This window comes from Diuraphis noxia, unplaced genomic scaffold (genome assembly GCF_037042655.1).
Source record: "Diuraphis noxia isolate RWA-SAM2 unplaced genomic scaffold, SU_Dnox_SAM2 contig0004, whole genome shotgun sequence".
NCBI lineage: Eukaryota > Metazoa > Arthropoda > Insecta > Hemiptera > Aphididae > Diuraphis > Diuraphis noxia.
This window is the reverse complement of record NW_028301714.1, coordinates 6,532,638-6,554,006: the sequence shown is the minus strand read 5'-3', so window position 1 is coordinate 6,554,006 and position 21,369 is coordinate 6,532,638. Positions and strand designations below refer to the sequence as shown.

The following is a 21,369-nucleotide window of genomic DNA, read 5'->3' as shown; positions in this document are numbered from 1 at the left end:
ACTGTTGACGGATTAACTTAATCTAACTTGTCCCTAGCGTTTCATTCAAAAGCGTCGACAACCTCAGCCTCTCGGTATATCGTTATAAGAGGAATATAATATGATAATATCATAATTATAAGAGAAAGATAGGTACGGGTGCAGCTGTGTAGGTCATAATAATATTATATCGTGTAACATTCCCAGACGGGTGTAAATAACTCAGTCCTGCCGGAAATAAAATAAGAAAACAACTTCTCCTCCCTGCCTATTCCACTACCGTTTGCCGTCAAGAGAAAAATTGATATCGTCGCTCGTCGAAACCATCACTTTAATATTATTACCACTATAAATAAAAATACCTATGCACAATATTTATACAGTACGCTTATTTATCCGTACATCGTATTATTATATTTTGTTTCGCTTGTTATATATTATTATTTTTTCCTCCGTAACGACCGGAACTCGTCCGGTGTCGTTTTATATACACGACGAGCGACGATAGTATAACGATAATGATGGTGTCGACGGAGCCTTATTCTTGTTCCCTCCTTGTTTTCGACGCCCGGATATCGTTTTATCGTTTATAGTAATAATAATAGTATATAGATTACGTTATCGGGCCACGAATGAAAATATCTGCAGTACACGCGTAATAATATACGGAGCACTTTGGAGAGCCGAGACGTCAATTTATTTAATGGAACGGCCGACTGCTGCTGCAATGTGTCTGCTACGCGTATATAACATAATATTGTATGTAGGTAGTATAGCAATAATATTATTATACGCGAGCACGTGTGACGGTCGACGGAATAATAAAAAAAACGTCAAAGGTCACGACGGTGATGGTCGTTTGCCCGATCCCCATAGGCACGAATACAGTAGTTACCGCTGCCGGTCACTCATCTTCTACCCCAGAGAAAAACGTCAACGGTATTACTTTTCTCGGTTTTCGTGCGATATATATATATATATATATATATATATATATATATATAATATGTAGGTGAGTGGGTGAGCAATAGCTGGTGTACCTCGACGAAAGTTTTTCTACACCGCACGATTTCCCGTAGATTCAATAGGATTTTCCACGTCGTCCGCCCGCAAATAATCGCTATATATAAAATATACCTACCTACTTACCTATGCGTTGTATACTGCAGGAGTGATATTAATATATACTTTGGAGTTACGCCGCACTCGTCGTGAATTCCTGTCAGACCACCAAAAACGGCTACAAGCCCCCCCCCCCCCAACTGAAAGTTTATAATATACACTGCAGGGGTGAAGTGGTATAATATATACGACCCCTTGTCGACAACAGGGCTTAGGGTAAATCTAACCTCGTGTAACGCTTTTCGAAAAACTGAAGTGAAGTGTGCGACCCAAATGGAACATACTTGAGAGATAGATAGAGAGAGAGATAGAGAGAGAGAGAGAGCTGCAGCAGCAGATGTAGAAAATAAAAGGCTACGCGACAGCCATCAGCCGTGTGTGTATATACGATGTATTTCTTGGGAGCGAGTTAAAAGCATATTTGACATCGCGTCTGACAGTTAGAAACGCGTGCACAAATGCTGGCACACTCACTATTACTCACGCCCACACATACATTCACAAGCGACTCGTAAGGTATTTTTTTTAAATTTTATGTGTCAAACACACACTACAGCATACGGACTTGTAAATATATAAATATATTATACGCTATTATTTTCGAAAGTTATTTTCTTGTATTATTATTTTTTTTTATTTTTTCGTGAAGTATTATATTTGTTTATATGTATTCGTGGGAGACGGGAGTGGTACAAAGCAATATCATATTAATAGGTATGGTGAATGATTGGAAATAAAAACACTACGCAACTTTACAAACATATGCAGAATCGGTTTCATCTCGAAATACGTTAATGCTTAATTGTTAAATGTTTATATTTTACATACTTATTATATTCGTTTAAAAATAAAACTTAGAAAATATAACCCCCAAAAAACTATACACACAACGCTGTAACCTTTAGATTTGTTAATAAGGTCACTCTAATGTATAAAAATTAAATTAAACAATATTTAACGTTGCCATTCATACAATTCATACCAAACCGGCCTAAACATATAGATATATAAATAGTATACAAATTATTTTTTATAAATTAATTAATTCAATCACAATAATATTATGTTATTAAAAATCGTACTTACAAGAAAAATGTTATTAATTTACTTATTTATTTTACATATCTATTTTGGATATAAACTGTGTTAGAATGTGAACGCTTTATTTTATTCAACGTTTAATATCGTTGTGGTAATTAATATCATGAATTTAAATATTTTTTCATACAGAAATATACATAAAAAAGCGGGTAAGTGGATGTCGCTCTGCTGTACATTAGGGGGTGAGGTGGACCTCTGACTAGGGTAGGTTAAATTTGAATGCAATGATAGGTATCATTGTATACGAAAAACGATTCTGAACGGAGACGGTTTATCTGTCTAGGATATATTATAGATTATTAAAAAATTTCAAATTTTAGATTTAAAAAGAAAATTTTTTATGAATTTCTAGCTTAAAATAATTTGCGAATGATCGTGATTTTTACGTATGTTGTCAAAATTAAAATTAAAATGCTTGTAAAAAAAAGTGACTATGCATTTCTTTTATTTTTCAACTGCTATTGTAAAAATATTTTAGGAGCTTTGTATTAAATTTTAAATTTTAAAAATAAAAGGAAAATATTTTATGAATTTCTAGTTTAAAATAATTTGCGAATTTTCGTGATTTTTACGTATGTAAAATTCAAATTTTGAATGCTTTTAAAAAAAAATTGTGCCAATATATTTCTTTTATTTTTCAACTACTATTGTAAAAGTATGATAGGAGCCTTGTATTTAATTTTCAAACCTTAGATCTAAAAAGAAAAACTTTTATGAATTTCTATCTAATATAATTTGAACATTGCCGTAATTTTTACGTATTAAGTCAATATTTGAACTTCAAATGCTAATAAAAAAAAATTGTGCTTATATATTCTTATAATTTTTTAATCACTATAAGAATAACTTATGAGGAACTTTGTATTAAAATTTCAAGTATTTTGATAGGGCCAAAAAAATTTTATAGACACTTCAAAAAAATAAATTTCAGAAAAATTTAAAAATTCATTTATCTATAAATATCTCAAAAAAGTCAAAATATTTTGAAAATTAAATTATGTAAAGAAAATGTCAATCCAAATAACTGTTAAAATTTTCAAGTATCTACGACTTATACTTTTTGAATAATAACAAATGTTTAAAATCGTTTGAGGATAAATCGATATCGTTACGCTATTTCGTAAAAATTTAAAATTCAAACGCACTTAAAATTTTTCCTATAATGATACTTCGAGTTTTCTCTTAGCTACTTGAAGAAAAACTTATGGAAAACTTAGTGTTGTATTTTTAATTCTTTAAATATAAACACAAACAATTTTATGATTTTTGAAATTCAATATTATTTGCAAATTTTCTCGTTTTCGACAGATTTCGTAAAAATAATAAACATTATAAACGCTTATAAAAAAAAATTGTGAACAACGATTTTTAATTTTTTTTAGCTTCAATAACAAAAACTCATAAGGAACCTTGTATTAAATTTTCAAGTGTTTTTGGTCATCCAAAATTTTTTTACCGACACTTCAAAAAAATCGAAAATTTCAGTTGTCTATAAATAACTAAAACAAGTCAAACATTTTGAAAATTAAACCGTAAATAGATAACAATAACATAAACATTTGGATAAAATTTCAAGTATTTACAGTGATTAGTTTTAGAATTACAACCATATAAATAAATCTATTTGGTCAAAAACTAGTTTTGCGTAAAAATTCCCGTTTTTCTGTCACTTTTTTTTTTGTTTTTCTTAATTTTTATGAAAACTGTTGGAGAATTTTTACTTTTGACCTCATTAATGCATCAAGAATATTCACTTTTCCATCGGAAACCACCCACAAAGTTTGAAATCGAAGCATTATTTCAACTAGTTATGCTGTACACAGACACAAAAAAAAACACACACATCATTGTAAAATCAATACATTCATCACTTCGTTCAGAATCTAAAACTACCTATATTTAATGAAATCAATTTTATTATTATTTGTTATTTTATAAATCATCATATATTATGTGTTAATATAATATGTGTTTTCATTAAGATAGTGTTTAATATATTTTATTAAGTACTAAGGTTTTTCACAAAGTGGTATCTTACTATCTTATTATTTTATCAAAAAATAGAAACTAATGAATACCTTAGAATTATAATAATATAAAACAAAGTCCTAACACCTAACCAAAATTATATCAAAATAATGAAAATAATTATTTCGAATGACAGAGGGATGAATTATATCATATTTTCGAATTATTTTTTATTTTTGTCATATTGTGACGGCAGGGGTCTGAATCTTATTAGCGGGAGCTTTGCTCCCACCTCCGCCATCCCACATTGTTGCGCCACTGTACATGGGCCCTATATATTTGGTTGCACACCCAACAATATGTACCAAGTTGCGGCACTGAGTACATGCACTCTTAAAAGAGTACTAATGGTAACCTTAGTTGTACTGAATGTCGACGGATTTATAAACTCTAAACTCTGTATAAATAACAAACAAGGTTTCTGTTGAAAATATACCTTTTAATGATTTTTCAGTCATTAACATTTGATTTACACACTTAACAATACGAAAAAAAGAAGAAACTAAAATTGCTTGTGTATACAAAAATTATCTTTTATTAATTTAACAAATTTATAATCAATTACAAAATTGAAATTATCATAAGGAAAACATTTTTGAAGGTATAATATGTATAATTTTTTATGAATTAGCACAAAATGGCTAAATTATTACATTTTTACAAGTTAAAGATTTTCAAAAACAAAAAAGAGGTTGGGCGAAACACATGGTTTAAATACAAAAAGGGGAAACATTTAAAAAAAAATGAAAACATTAAAAAAAAATAGAACAAAATTACTATAATTTAAATGTTGGCAGTACAAGATTTAGCCAAAAGGGGGGAAGAGACAACAATATTAAACAAGAAGATAAACAACAACAATTTATACACAAAAAAAAAAGTTATAAAATTAAAAAAAAAAAAATACGTCAGTCAGGAGACACAAAAACAAGGAGGGGAGGATACGAGATGGCGATTGGGTGCGGATTTGTAACAGTTTTGGCCACTGGTCACCTCCACAACGTTCCACGACTGGTCCCACGGGTAGACGAGTGTCACGGGCGAGTTTGCTCGGACGCGTGACGACCTTGCCCAGCCGGCGAGGCCAGACCGAGACGGCCGCGGGATCGATGGTCGACGGTGACAAGCAACGGCGGCTAGTGCGCGATGTTAGCGCTTTGATGGTCGACGGTGAGACGACTCTAGCGACAGACTTGCAGCGGATACCGTTGGACACGAAGCGAGAGAATCGAGATTTGGTGCATGCCGCAGAATGGACGGTGATCGCTATATACGGACAAGCGACCCGGCCGATGTGGGTTTACCGCGGGACGAAAAGGCGAGAGCCATCGGACCGCCGCACGAACGACGTGCAGCGATTCTTGACAATCGGTAATTTTCGCCCTGGCGTTGACCCTTCAGCCGCGTCTTTGTCCTGCAATGACCGTCACCACGAAGTCGCACGCCACCGGACCCTGAAACGTTCATAGTTTCCTCGGGTCCGTTGCCGCTGACATCCGTGTTCCTAACACATAAATCTCTATACCACTTACCTCGAGCCAAAGTTTCCGCCACTGCCATCGTAACGAGTCGCCATCGCCGTCGTCATCATCGTAGGTACGGTCGGGGCGGAATCGTTGCCCACGCCGTTACCTCAACTAACCACCGTGCCGTCGACATCGTCGTCCATCGATCCACGCGACGGTAACTGCCGGGCGCTCGCCGAGCCACCAGAGGGTCTCGCGCGTCAACGATGACCGAGCGCGCTACACTCGTGAACCCGTCGCTACGTGGGTGGTCGGGAAACGCGTTCGGGTGACTTACCGCCGTGCACCTTCCGGGCTCTTTCCCGTATCCTCCCCTCCTAAACGTCGCCGTCTTCCTGACGACATCATCGGCCCTTAGGGGACCGCCAGACTAACGTGGGTCGCGGACGGTTTCTCTTCGCCAGCAACACAGACGTCGGAAAATCCGCCTGACGCCTTTCCAGCACGAGGTCTTGTACCTCCGTGGCTGGTCGGATTTTCCGGTTGTTGCTGGCGGGTCCAGCCTACCTACGACCTCACCGTTGTCTGGCTCTTCAATGCCCTGAGCCGGCTCAATTCCGTTTTCAGCTTCACACGTCTTCTCTGCATCGTCGAGTGGGCCGTCATTCGGAATCGGAGTGGTTTCGACGGGCCCCGACTCGAAGAACGGCGCGTCGCCACTCGACCATGCACTACTGGCTACAGAAAATGACAACCGGTCGTCATCGGTATCTTTGGCACCTTCTGTGTCGAACATTCTGTCTTCGGAGACATCATCCACATCCATGGGTTCCGATTCTTGAGACAGATCGACATTTCTTGACATGGTATCTTGAGCGATAGCAAGCAGAAGAGCTATGATCCAGTTGTGCATATCGTCGGTTTTCTCATAATAACCATCTGTGATACCTGCAACTATTTCATGCAGTATCAGGAGTAATTGGACTTGAAAGTCTTGTATTTCGCGATGGTAAGCAGCCATTTTTTAAATGTGCGTGTGTGTATGTAGTCGCTGGTCGAATTGAGAATTGCAAATGAACTAAAAACGTCTGTTTCAACACAGATACTTTTAAATTTAAAAATCTCCTAGACGAAAACGTTTGTTACTAGCCAGCGAGTACGATAGGTAATCGTTCTTATCGGCCAGCAACATTAGAATTTCACAAAAAAAACACACATCATTGTAATATCAATACATTCATCACTTCGTTCAGAATCTAAAATGTGTGCTATACGTCATAATATAATAATACACGTAAAATGTACGTCAAAATATTATACTCTAATATTAAAATATTGAACTTTAAGTATTAATCATGTGTGGGTATAATATACAATGTACATAGGTATGAATCAAATAATGTATTTTATATTTAATTTTTCTTTGATATTTTGAACAATTATCTTAAATATTTCTACATCGACAAAGCTCAATAAAATGTCAAATCATTGTTGTAGGTTGGATGATTGCAAGTGTATATGTCGCATCCATTTCGCGTTCTGACCCGTTTCGTGAAATGGATAGAAAATTTGTCCAGTTCGCGAAACGGAACTTATTTTTTTACGGATCACGTAATTACACAATGTGGATAACTTTTGACGAAAAGGACACGGATTTTTAGTTATACGGAACTTATCCCGTAATCTGTACATACAAATTACGAAACTAATACGTGAATGATTTTTATTAATAGAAACAACTTTCGTAACAACCTGTGGTGATAATTATGTCATTTTAGTAAACTTTAGATAATGTATATTGTAAATTATCAATAAAAAAATACATATAAGATAATGTCATTTTTTTTTAAAATAAATCGTGTACCTATAACATTTTTAAGATTCTGGTGTTAAAAATTGTATTATTTTTAGTTATAAAGTAATTTATATAAATAGTGGCTCTAACAACAGGAGTTGTTTTCATAGTTGTAATTGTAGGGGAAAATGTGAAACAAAAAATTGCGCTTGCTTTAAATCAAGCTTAAAATGTAATAGCCGTTGTCATAATACTACCCCATGTTCAAACAAATAATATACTGCATGCTTTTTAAATTAAATTATAATAATATTTTTTTATTTTATACATGAATTGTTTACAATATAAATTTACCTAAAATTGTATAATATGTATTATTATTTTTCATATATTTTTATCAATGATAATTTACAATATAATATATTATCTAAAGTTCACTAGAATGCCATAATTATTATAATTATTATTATTTTTCATATTTTTTTTTTATTGATAATTTACAATATACATTATCCAAAGTTTACTAGAATGAAATAATTATTATAATTATTACCACCGGTTATTACGATAAGTTGTTTCTATTAATAAAAATCATTCACGTATTAGGTTCGTCATTTGTATGTACAGATTACGGAACAAGTTCCGTATAACTAAAAATCCGTGTCCTTTTCGTGAAAAGTTATCCACATTGTGTAATTACGCGATCTGTAAAAAAATAAGTTCCGTTTCGTGAACTGGACAAATTGTCTATCCATTTCACGAAACGGGTCAGAACGCGAAATGGATGCGACATATATAAAAACAAAAAAGCCTAATAATTAGTTATTAGGTACTGTACATTTTAATGTCTAACACAAATTTATTTTTTTATCGAACAATTTAATTGGTTTCTTTTTTATGTAATATTAATACGAATTCCAAAACGTTTATAAAAAAATCGAATAAATTCAGGTCGAAATGAAAAAATATGAGCGAGAACTGAGTATACTTGGTAAATCATAATGTTATGTATTGAATATTTTTTTCATATAAAATTTATAGATATTTTATTTAAGTATTTTTATGATTCACATATTTTTCAACAAATGATTAAATTCTGAATTAATGTGAAATCATATTTATTCACAATCAAATCCTCATTAAGAATTGACACAATATATTATATCTATTATGTACCATAGACTAGGTTTGGTTAGTTTAGAGTACTTCATATTCTGTTGTATATAATAAATAAATTGTTGAGTATTTCGAGTAAAATTTACTATTTTCTCCATACATTTATTTAAATCAACTCTCTTAAATGTGTGTCAAAAAAGATTAAAAATTATTTCAGTACAGTTTTTTGAATGGATATCTTAATCATAAATTTGGACAAAATTCGATATTTTAACGCGAAGGATAACGATTATTATAAACATTTGAATTAAAAATGTAGTGAGTAAGAATTTTTAAGTAATTTAAAATTTTTATTGAAATATAGACTTTAATTAAATTTAATACTTCTATTGCAGTGGCCCACACAATACCGACTAAACATCAAAGCGGAACCCACTTGTTAATCTTTTTTTGTACTGTAGTTCAAAATTGTGGCAAATGAACATCTCGCAGGATTTTTTGTGCCCAACCGTGAAAGTTTTCTTTTGTATTTCTATATCCTCTGAAACGCCAACAGATTTGCTCAATTGTATCATAAAAATGTCATTTTTATACTCGATTGAGTGAATGTCAGCTATCGGCTTAAACTACGTCTCCGACAGCTGCGCGCGACTGAGGTACATGATTTATGATTTGTGGTTCGACTGTACAAAATAAGCGACCATTTGGATGCGAAACAATGCTACCAAATAATTTCAAATTGATTGCTTGATTTTTTTTTTTATGCAAACAATTGTATGATGCCACGTATACATATAATATGTCACCGAAAATAATTCATGTCGATATAAAACAATCTACGAGCGCTGCTTCGATAATTTAAATTTGTACCTTATACCTATCCCTATAATACTGTTATATAGACATTTAATTTTACATCAATATACGACACGTTATTTTGGGCCATTTCGTGCCCATATAAGTTTGCGTGATCGCGTGCATTTCGGTCCGATATAATAATATTATAATAAGTACCTATCATGTATTGATGTATATTGCAGTATACAGCGTGGGTAGTGTATCAATTTACATAATAAGTAATTATGCATATTATATACGCATGTACAAATCGAAAAAGGAATTATTTTTAATTTACTGCGCATGTGTACAGGTATTGCAGCAGTATGCTATTTCAACGGGTTTCTCTAATTAATATAATAATAATAATATATTAAAACATAATACGAGAACCTATATGAGGGATATTATATTATACAGTTGGCTCTCGAAAATTTGTCCCTGAAAACTTTCGAGATCCACATCTCGGCGACCGTTTCGCTCGGACGTGTTTGTAGGTACCTCCCACCCTGTTATTAATATTTAACCATGGGCGTGACTAAAATGTGTGGGTAGAATGTTTAAAAATTATAATAATAATAATTCCAATTGCATTTTTCGCGAACCGCTGCTATCGCGCATAATTATAAAATATATGGGGTATGTGTGTGACCCCACCGTAACTGCTGCCTACAACTGTTGTCAGTATGATATTGAGGGAAATAAAAAAGTAACATTAAAAAAAAGTAAATATTGTATGAAAACACAATACTAATTCACTTAATAAATTATTCATTGTGAGCGAAAACGAAACAATCAATTTACTTACGCATGTAATGGCATTGAATATGTTATATTTTTTGTACATTATACTATATATTATTATTTAATATTATGTGCTTTGAAAAATATAATGACGTAGTTTTAAGTTTATATTATGTATGAGCATTATTGGTAAGTGTGTATGATTTCACATAAAGTATATAATATTGATCCATGATGGTTGAAACGTTGCTTAACGATGCACCTTGTGAATAAGTACAAACAAATATTGTATTATATTGTGTTATTATAATATGTTCCAGTGTAAGTTTTAAGAGGACTTCTTCTTCAAGTCAGCACTTATGCTAAACGGCATTTGATAGAAGAGTTATAATTTGAAGAAATGTGCTATGTCATTTTGTAAATTTACTTGTATAAAAATCATTAAAAATCATCTTTAGTTCAAATGACTAAAAACAGAAAAATTTAAGACAATACTAATAATATTTAATACAATTAATACAATAATATTTAATAATATTATAATACAAATGCTCAGACTATATTAATGTATTTTACATAACAATATTGTACATACAAAATATATTCGTTTGTGGTCACCAACCGTTCGAATGAGAGAGAAAGAGACGACATTGGAAAGTATTATTTTTAAATTGTATAGAAATATAATTTTTCCTTGTGTGTTTTGTTTAAAACAATAAATTTTTACCGCGTTTTCTCAGAGCGACGACTTTATAAAGCTCTTTGGTTGTTTAAACTTCGATAATTTAATATTATGTATGTTTTTATGTTTGTTTTTTCTCTGCATTTCGTGTTGAACGGGCAATCTTATTTTATTATGGACTCGATTATCATCCAAAAAAATGTAAAATAACACAAGACTCGCTCGAAATTTAAACAATACGAAATTGTATGATTACTAAAGTGAACAGACAATTACGATTTAAAAATACTTAAGTAGTGATGCAATTACAAAAAATATATCAGACCGTCTCTCCCTAGACTCCCCATTAATAAACGGTAAGAACATTTTTTTTACTAAAAAAATTATTTTACAAGAACATTGTATTATATTGTTTCCGTAGTCATTGAAAATATGTTATTAAATTAATAGTTATCAACATTGCTTTATGTGTTTTTTTCTTTGTGGTATCGCCACACGGGGTGAAACGCTTACACAATACTTACCCCTGTTTTATGTGCCTGGATAAATAATTAGTATGATGAAACAAAAATCAAAGAAGTTATTTTGGTACATATTATAATTTACGATCAATTTATTAAGTATAAAAGCAGGTAACGATGATGGTCATTAAATTAGAATGCCGTAAATATCGTTTATTTATGCCGTTGAAATTAAAATACAAATAAATTGAAAGGCAAAATAAACCGTTCTTAATAGTTTATAAGATTACCTTTACCGATTATTTACTGATGAGCCAATATAATACTAATAACAACCTTCACCAAAACTATACCAAGGTTTTTTTTTTTCAAATATTTGAATTTGTTGTTGAAATTGTAAAAATTCCAAATATATTAGTGATTAAATTATTTTATACACTTTTGAATATATAGTAAAAATGATATCAAAACGATATATATCTTTCTGCTCTAATATTTGTTTATTCAATTGATGACAAGTAGATATTATATTGTGAGTATAGCGAGTGACAAATAGCCTCTATAAATGCACCAATTTCAGTGATTATATAACTGATTTTGATTGAATGTACTATGTACTAATAATGATAAATTACGTTTTACTGTCGGTTTATTGAAGTTTTAGGTCATGTGATGTAAACCGTTTTCACAATAATCATATAATTATTAATCAATTTTATCAGCGATTAATCATTCAAATAATAACAACAAAAAAAGAATTTTAATGGGTTTGATAATTATTTTACAACGAGTATGCGTTTGGATGACGGAAGGGCTGATGTTGAAAATATACAATACGGCTGTACGGCTGTTATTGTAATCATGCGCAGTACATAATATTGTGATTCACTAAGCATACTCATTGTTCACCCATTTGTATAAAGTTATTCAAATTTTAATATTTAGAACTTTTAAAACCATTATTTGCTTTAATTAAAATTTTTTTTTTAAATTCCATGTAGTGAAACAATCATATTTTTTTTACTGTAAATTGATAAGCTCGTGGTTTTTTTAAGATTTAGAAACATCGTTTATGCATTAATTGCAAATATTATAACACGGCGTCTTGGATAGGCAAAATAGGTACACTGCTGTCAGAGTGACATGGATATGTCTGAAGTATGATAATTTTTCTTAAATGTGATTTTCAAATAATAGATTAAACAATATTATTATAACTGCATTTTTTCAGGTTTCTCAATTGATATAAATTGTTATATTTGTTATATATTGTTTATTACAACTGAACGCAATTTTAAACTTGAGTTCAGAAAATAGATATTGTTAGCAATGTAGTATACCTGATAATGACCTGAAGACCACATTTATTTTATAGCCCTAGTCCTAAAACAAAAATAACTTCAGAGTTATATATTAGTAACTCCTATCAAGTATTCAAAGAATTACGAATTTTCAATTTCAAAGCGGTGAAATTCAAATAGAAAGTTCATAACTAAACTTGGACGAACCGTTCGTCTTTTCCGAGTTTGGTTGAAAAACTAGGGTAACGCAAATCACAGGCCGTTACGGCGTTACTTGACGTTTGGAGTTATTACGCGTGAATTATAAAACGGTACTAAACAATTTTCCAGGACGAACGCGATGTTCTTATAAGACATATATAATAACGGAGCGCACATTGCTATAAATCTGTGGCAGAACGCACTGATGGACTACAGTATTACATTGCCAACAATAATAAAACACGCGGTATTATCATACGATAATATACGCGTTTTAGACCAGGTAATATATTATTATTATTATTATTATTATCATCATGTTTTTGCAACGGAATATTGTTAACGCGCGTAACCAACTTGTGTAATATAATACAAATGCATATTTGAACAGGGACGGAGTGCGTAACCGGACGTTTAAATATTTAATATACGTTATTCTATATAGCTGCGATCACTTGCGGTCCGATATATAATTTAATAGGGAATTACATACGCTTGTTACTATTATAATATTATTATATACAGTGCTGGCCTCGCCGAAACTCATTGTCCTCGTCGTCGTTACAATGGTGTGGAAGACTCGTGTATTCGCGAAACTAAACCAGTAATAATGTTATCTTCTTACCTCGTGAAATTGCAAACACTTCATTTATTTTCTTTTACAACGCACGAAAAATGTCCAAGATATATGTTGTAATCATTTCTATTTAAAATTTGGCGTGGCTTATTTTTTTTTTTTTTGGGGGGGGGGGGGTTGTAAATATTGTGCGAACGGTTTATCACAAATATGGTTATACCACGAGAAAATAAAAGAATGATTCGTGTAATTGATGGAAAGTTTTCTGAGAATCTGTTAATTTATTAATGGTCTCCTCTTAATGTGATTTATGTTTTTGTTTTAATTAGCATATTATATGTTACCCATATTATTCATTGTTTTTATTATGTAAACAGATAGAATATATTCAAATTAAATTTAAAAAAAAAATCTATTAACATTTATGGAAATGTCGTACTTAGGCTCATTACTCATTGTTATCACGTTTAATAAGTTTATTATAATACTTCTATTATTGTCATTACATTTTGAAAGATAATTTTTTTTTTTTTTTTTAAACATATAAAATAATAATTCGTGTACTTTATGTAATACGAAAAACGAAAAGTGTAATTATTTATTGAATACGCTTATAATGTTACATATTAGGGTCTTGGATTCATAATAAACAGAAAAAAATAATATCGAAACGGAGAAAAAAATAAAACGTTTTACACGTCAACGGGCGTGGCAGCTCTTACATAATAATAAGATAATACATATTATTATTATTATATTGTCTTTGTGCACAGACATTCAATGTTTATTAGATATGATATTATTACAACCGGTAAAGGCGATATATCTATGTACATAATATGAATTACGATAATGTAAAAAACGCGTACCTATACATTTTCTGATCGCGTTTTCGCAATTATTAAACTCGACCACGTCAAAGTTTGTTTACAATATAACATTATGTTGTGCACGTTTAAAAGCACTCAGAGTTCTAAAACCGAACACGCGTGACATCGACAAGGCGGATATTGGTACCATATCATAATAATATTATACGCAAAATAATATATATTATATATTATACGATGATGTATCCGTGTACGGCGATCACGCCTTCGCTGCAACACGCGATGCACAGCGCAAGGCATTATACTAAAAGCAAGTACGATTTTATAATAATAATAATAATAATAATAATATCTAAAATGTCGTTAATAGAATTAATTTTCCGGACATTTCCAGGTGGTTTAATGGGTAGGTAGGTATAGATAATAAACTGTCAGACGACACCACCAGCGAGAGCGCCGTGTCGTGATGTATTTTTTTATAATTTTTCTCTCTCCTTAATGCAAACTTGCGAACATCTCTCAACGCGATTTCGAAATCGACTCTGCGATATGGTGTTGGCATACGACCCTCGTACCGACTAATCGCACTTTCAGAAATGCTCTCTTACGATAATTTTGTCGGACGAGAAATTACACAGCATTAAAAAAATATACTGCACCACGCTAGGGTTAAAAACGTTGACTTCAATCGCATCACGCGCATGGCACCATGCCGATCGACTTATTCAAACGATAATACGGTTTCTACGTGTGTGATTATCAAAAGCCTCGATCCTCGTTGTTCCCTGAGGATATTACGTGTGTTTTTTTTTAACAATCTGAAAATCCACGTGTTCTGTGATTTTCACATCACATCGGCGCACACGACAAATTTAAATCCCTGCAATCTCGTGTGCATCACAAGTGTATTTTTTATTTGAGTAGAAGCGTTCAGGTTTTCAATTTTAAATCCGCTTTTATTAAAAATATTTTTTATTATCCATATAATATTTAACTATGTACATGTTGAGGCTTAAAACTAATTGCAATATAATATTATAATTAATTATTTGAATTAGGCTTAAACTCTGCAAGGGTTTTTTATTGTTTCAAAAAAAAATACCTTCTTATTCCTATTACCTCAATTTTAAACTGTTGTATGCATGGTTTTTTTTTTAGACTTTTCATTGTTTTGAAACACGCGCGTCAAGTTCACGAAAATATGTCAACAATTGTTAATGCGTGTGGAAAAAAATATTTGACACACTCACAATATCTCCACTATCTCTTCCCCCACATAACCTGATCGAAAGTTATACACATTTTAGAAAAAATGGACCTATATAATGAGATAAAAATTTAGTTTTGAGTGAACTCAAATTACTTTCTGTACAGTCGGCATCTGGTTCGGTGAACCCCGCAGCGATATTATGTGTATATGCGCGTCGTCAGCAATCGTTATATTGTGCTGTTGTGTGTGAGATGCTGTGGTGGCCGCTGATTTAATCGGAAAGATTAAAATCGCGGGATGCCAAGGCGGAGGATTTTAGTCCTGCGGCGGAGGTTGCCCCGGGAAACGGTCGGGATTAGAACGGCGAAAGTGAGGGGGGAGGGGGGTGGCGGCGATGGAAATTGTTATTATTAATCTCGTGTTTTAGGGAAGTTTGTTGTAAATCGGCTGACGGCAACAATATGTTTGAGGTGTATGCGAACGGAGAAAACTCTGCTCTTTATACACAACAAGTATACGTGTGTGTCGAGAGATAGAGGTGTGTGTGTGTGTGTGAGTATTTTCGCTTAATACACGCCCCGTGTCTGAGGGTCGAAAGCTCGCACCGGGGTTTCGTTAATGACGACATACATCGCACGAGTATACTATAATATATATATGTATATATTATATATAGTACGGTATGTTTCGGCGCACTAAAACTGCTTTGTTGTTCCGGCCGACGCGGAAGAACCGATGATATCACAACGCGACCACCGGAAACCGACCGTTCAGACCAACGTTTTCCTGCAGCAATGATCCGGAACGATAAATCGCGCGACGGTCAAAATTATATATTATATATATATATTATTGTTTCAAGTTACCACACTTACCAACCTCGCCATCATGCAACCACTACCAGCACCACCTCCGTCACTAACACTATATAACCTAACCGATGCTGTTGGAGTCCATTATCAATATACACTTAACAGTAAGTAATTATCACTATAACACATTTACCATAGGTGTATAATGTATATCATATATATATATTATATATATTCCAAAAGTATGAACCGTGTATTATATAGTAGGGGAGTTGGACCCAAACTTTAATGTAATGTAATTTATTCAACACGAAAACGTAATAACAACGATAGTATAATAATAATATAACGGCATGTCGTCGGGAGCGGCAACCAAACATATCAATATTCTGATATTATAGTAATATCACGTTTATTATTATTTTCAATTGTTTATATTCGTTAAACAAAGTTTCAGTCACAAAGATTTTCAGCCTAGATGGCTGTACGTGAACTGCTTAATATAATCTGTATATAAAAACAATAACGAATAAATAAAATATAACACATATTAAAACCTTTACAATTTACATTATGTCCATATACCTACTATTATATTATTACCTACATCACTGTAAAGATTAATATTATTTATGGCTTAGATTTATTGTATGAAAAAATGTACGATGTATACATTAGCTATTAGGATTGAAAATATAAAATGAGTAGTTCATTGTATCGACAAAAAGTCTAAAAATATATTATAATATAAAAATAGTTTTTTTTCGTTATTTTTCATTTAAATTTGGGTGAAATTTGATGTTTAAACGAAGAATTACGATCTTAAGTATCTTGTTGTATAATTTAAATATATAATCATACTATCGGCTGACTGTCGGACCGTTTCCGCTCAGAATCGTTTTTCGCATACAATGAATATTATGCTTATCTATTATTGAATTAAAATTTGACCACATTCATTACTACAGTGACCCACTTTTTTTGCTATGTCGTGTGCATTTGTTCTCGTTAGAATTTTAAGTTGTCGAATCAATCCTGATTGTACCGGATAGTTCAAGTTAACGTCTTCAGACTCAGTTTAAACACAAAAACAACATAATTACCATGAGTTACCATAACGTTATTTTTTTCATGCTATCTGATTTTTGTGATTTTTATAAATCGCCAGAAATTATTCTTATCGTATCACCGAACTGTCTATGGTTAACCGATGTTACATTGTTATCATACGCGATATCGATATAATTGTTTGCAAGTTTAAATAGCGCTACGTAAACGGTATTCAACGTTCGCTCGCCTATCGGGGTGGGGGTGACGCAAGTGAGATAATTTTTCCTCCAGATATTCAGTTTTTCGTCTATAATGCATTTTTTATAACGCGACGTGTATACGCATCACACATTTATTTGCAGTACAATATTAAATGTAATCATTATAACATAAATATTATTAAACCAAATGTCCGCATGCAAACAACACAGCCCATTTTATCGATTGGGGAGTGTCAGATGTCCCGCGGTATATACTTCTCCTCCTACTCCTCCCGCCCCGTGTCCCCTTCATCCGTTCGAAGGTTCATTTTGTTATTTATTATAAAGTCTTGTATATATATATATATATATATATATATATATATATATATCGAAATAATAAATGTCTGTAAATTATTGCCGAAATAAAATGTAAGCGATTTGCCATTCGTGATCGTATATATGTATATTATGTATATAGTACATTAGTACGTATACACAGCACGATATTTAAATTTATGGACCAACGCCGAATAAAATATGTATACAAATAATAATATATATTCACGTGTGTGTGTGTGTGTGTGTTTCACATGACTGAAAATGAACAACAATTTTGGATCGCGTAGCCGACACTGGTGTAGCAGTTGTCAGAGTACATTATAAATTCAATATAATAATATAACTACAGATGAGTATATTATAATAAGAACTGACATATAATTTGTAATGACATTTATTATTATCGTTTATATGTTTTTAAATCTTTGATATTAAATTAATATGATGTTAAATTGTTAATCGTGATAATATGTATTTGCAAAAAAATAACATAAACAAGAAAAAAGTTATTACATATAACTATATATATATATATATATATATAATAAGTGGATTGAAACCGATGTCAGCTGCAGTTATGTTGCACTCTGTACCTATAGCTATGTAAAATACTGCAATTTGAGGTATTCCGCTACGAAACGTTATACATTTTTTCCGCACCAAACTACTTTCCCTTATTGTTCCACCTGTGGATTTCGTGTTATTTAAATTTCCTCGCGGTTTGTTTTTTTTTCTTTCATATATACATTTTTATCCCTCCCCCGGTGTTAATTTTTTGGCACTAGATTTTCTCATAAATCCTACGACGTCCGCCCAAACACATGTTTCAATATACATGGATCTGTGTGTGTTCAGAAAACGGCACGCCACGCCGCTGGTGCTTTATATCGATTACGCGGGTGGGCGCGTTACTCGTATATATATATATATATTATATATATATATATATACGACATTACGCGCGATACACTTTAGATAATATGGTTTTCGTTTTGAATGTGCAATTTATTTCATCCTCACGAATCGCACATGAAAAGCCAAACGCTGTTTTTCCGGGAACGCCGACGGACTCGCGATGAGGACGAAACGCATTCGGGATCGAACCTTATTTTATTTTATTTTTTATCTCCGGTACATTATTCTGTCAACTAGCGCTGCAGCAGTCGTCTGCATAGGTCACAGTTACCGGAACCAAACCGATAACATTATTGTGATCCGGTGTGCTAAGCACCGACATATTTTGTTTACGACACGTACATGTCTTTTGACCACGGGGTGTATGTCTCTATCTGTAAGTCGTAACCAAGTTCTGTTAAATTTTTGACGTTTCCATTAGATGACGTTTACATCATCATTATTCATTATAGAGTTAGGTAAGTGTTTAGGTACCTACTAATTTAATGGATACATAAATATTGAACAGTGCTAAACGAAAATATATTTTTTAAGTTTCTTGCAACTTCTTAAAATGACATATTTATGTTAATTATCTAGTGTCGTTTACAATGATGGAAAGTACGTTTAATTTTCCTATTTTCATCGATCATTTTTCTCGTCACTAAAACAATTTCTTTTTCAAATACATTATATAATAGTATAATACACACATATTATAGATGTATAGTACTCGCATTTCACTCTTACGACCAAAATAATTGGATATTCGTTAAATAAAATATACATTATTTTTATGAGTAAACTTATTCCTTATTAGTAAGGGATGAATAATATAATTGTGTACTTCACATTTTACAACGCTCGTTTTTGATGGCATAAAACAATTCAAGTTGGAAGTACCAACCGGTAACATTAATTTGTATTTTAAAGAATACGAGCTAAAATATTTATTATATTTCCTAAATAATTGGCATCTCCTTTATAAATAAAAAAAAATAATTTGTGCATTTAAACTTTGCGTACTTAGTTAAAAACAAAATCTTTGAGTACCTTTTAGTTAAAAATGAAACTGAGTTATTTAAACTTTCATTAAAATTGTTTGTGGTTATACCTTATTCAAAATGTTTTAATTAAAATAACCACGATTCAATTATTGTATCCATATCAATATGGTACATTATACACATGTATGAATGGGAAATTCGTTCGTTTTAAATGCTGCTATAATTATACTCTGGTATTATTGTTGTATTATTTGTTCAGGAAAACGTTAAGCGTTCGTGGTATTCTCTTGTGTGTAAATATATTTAAAACGGAGTAAATATAACACACCCATTATAGTGGTATATTAGTATAGCTTGGGAAAACTTCAAAAATGTTTTCAAACCACAAAGAATATAATACAATGTTTTCTTAAAAAAAAAAAAAATAAAATAAATAAATAACGAAAGTACGAAACTTTATTTTTTTTTCTTATTGCAATCAAATTCTATAGAATATAATATATTCTATATTAACATTCATTATTAATTTAATATAGCTGTATAAATAATTATTAAAGTATTTATTCTAATACTAGTCTATCTTCCAAGTGGTTTATTTATATTTAAAAAGTCAAATAATAATTAGTAAAGTAAATAAAAGAACATAATAATGAAGTCAAATTACTCCAGAATTCTAATTTCAAAAAATAATAAAGTATGTATTTCAAAAATTAAAGTATATTTAAAGAAACATAAGAGCAATAATTATTCAAACCACTCAAATGTTGTAATATAATAGTAAATAATATGACCATTATTGTTTAAGGTCTTAAAAAAATGTAAAAGTGAGGTAGTTGTTCCAAGTCAAAGTCATTCTAGTGCGTTTATTAAATTTCAGAAAATAATTTTTGATAATATTCCAAGGTACAATATCTGGTATTTCTGAAATCCAATGATTTAAAAATGAAAAATAAACATATTATTTTTGACACAGAATTTACAAGATTTCTCGAATTTAAATACATTATATTTGATAAAATGCATAATATAATATTACACTACTATTGAATAATTCTTACATAATTAATTATAAAAAATTGCATAGTTAATACATTATTTCGAATGAAAATTGTTTAGCCAATCAAACCTATAACTTGCTGGCTGCTTTATTGGGAAACAATGTCATATACGAGCTGAGCAGACACATCACTCTGCAGTATTCGGCCGATATTTTACGTAATATGAACATCGATTGCTCAACCATTACCATTATTGTTATTATTATTTCACCCAATTAACGTAATAGGGATAAAAAAAAAAAAAAAAAAAATTCAGAATTAGTACTTACAAATAACATAATATATTCGAGCACTTGACACGATATTATATTTTGATGTATATATTATATTACGGTCGGGATGGTCATATTATATTATAGTTTCTCCGAATTCATTATGAATAAACGTTATAAAAATAGCAACCAGTCGTGATGTGTTGCACGAAACGTTGCCTAACTCTATATTTTTTAAACAGGAAAATGAAATGTCGTCAATGCTCGCAGGGTATAATATATAGATCATATGCGTGTGCGTGCGTGTGGGTGGGTGGAACGTGTACATATATTATATTGTAATA

General features: G+C 31.6%; 1 protein-coding gene across 3 annotated transcripts in view; it reads right to left on the bottom strand.

The window, feature by feature from the left end:
* The window catches only part of Teh1 (tipE homolog 1 phospholipid transfer protein), a 117,787-nt gene that overhangs the window by 83,714 nt on the left and 12,704 nt on the right, over window positions 1-21,369 (bottom strand). Inside the window, exon 2 of one of the 3 annotated variants that reach the window (XM_089227426.1) lies at window positions 6,525-6,650. The exons of the other annotated variants lie outside the window; for them this stretch is intronic. Coding sequence (XP_089083552.1) covers window positions 6,623-6,650 — 28 coding nt within the window. The 3' untranslated portion in view covers window positions 6,525-6,622. Of the gene's footprint in view, window positions 1-6,524; window positions 6,651-21,369 lie in introns of those variants that run through there. 3 annotated transcript variants of the gene reach the window in all.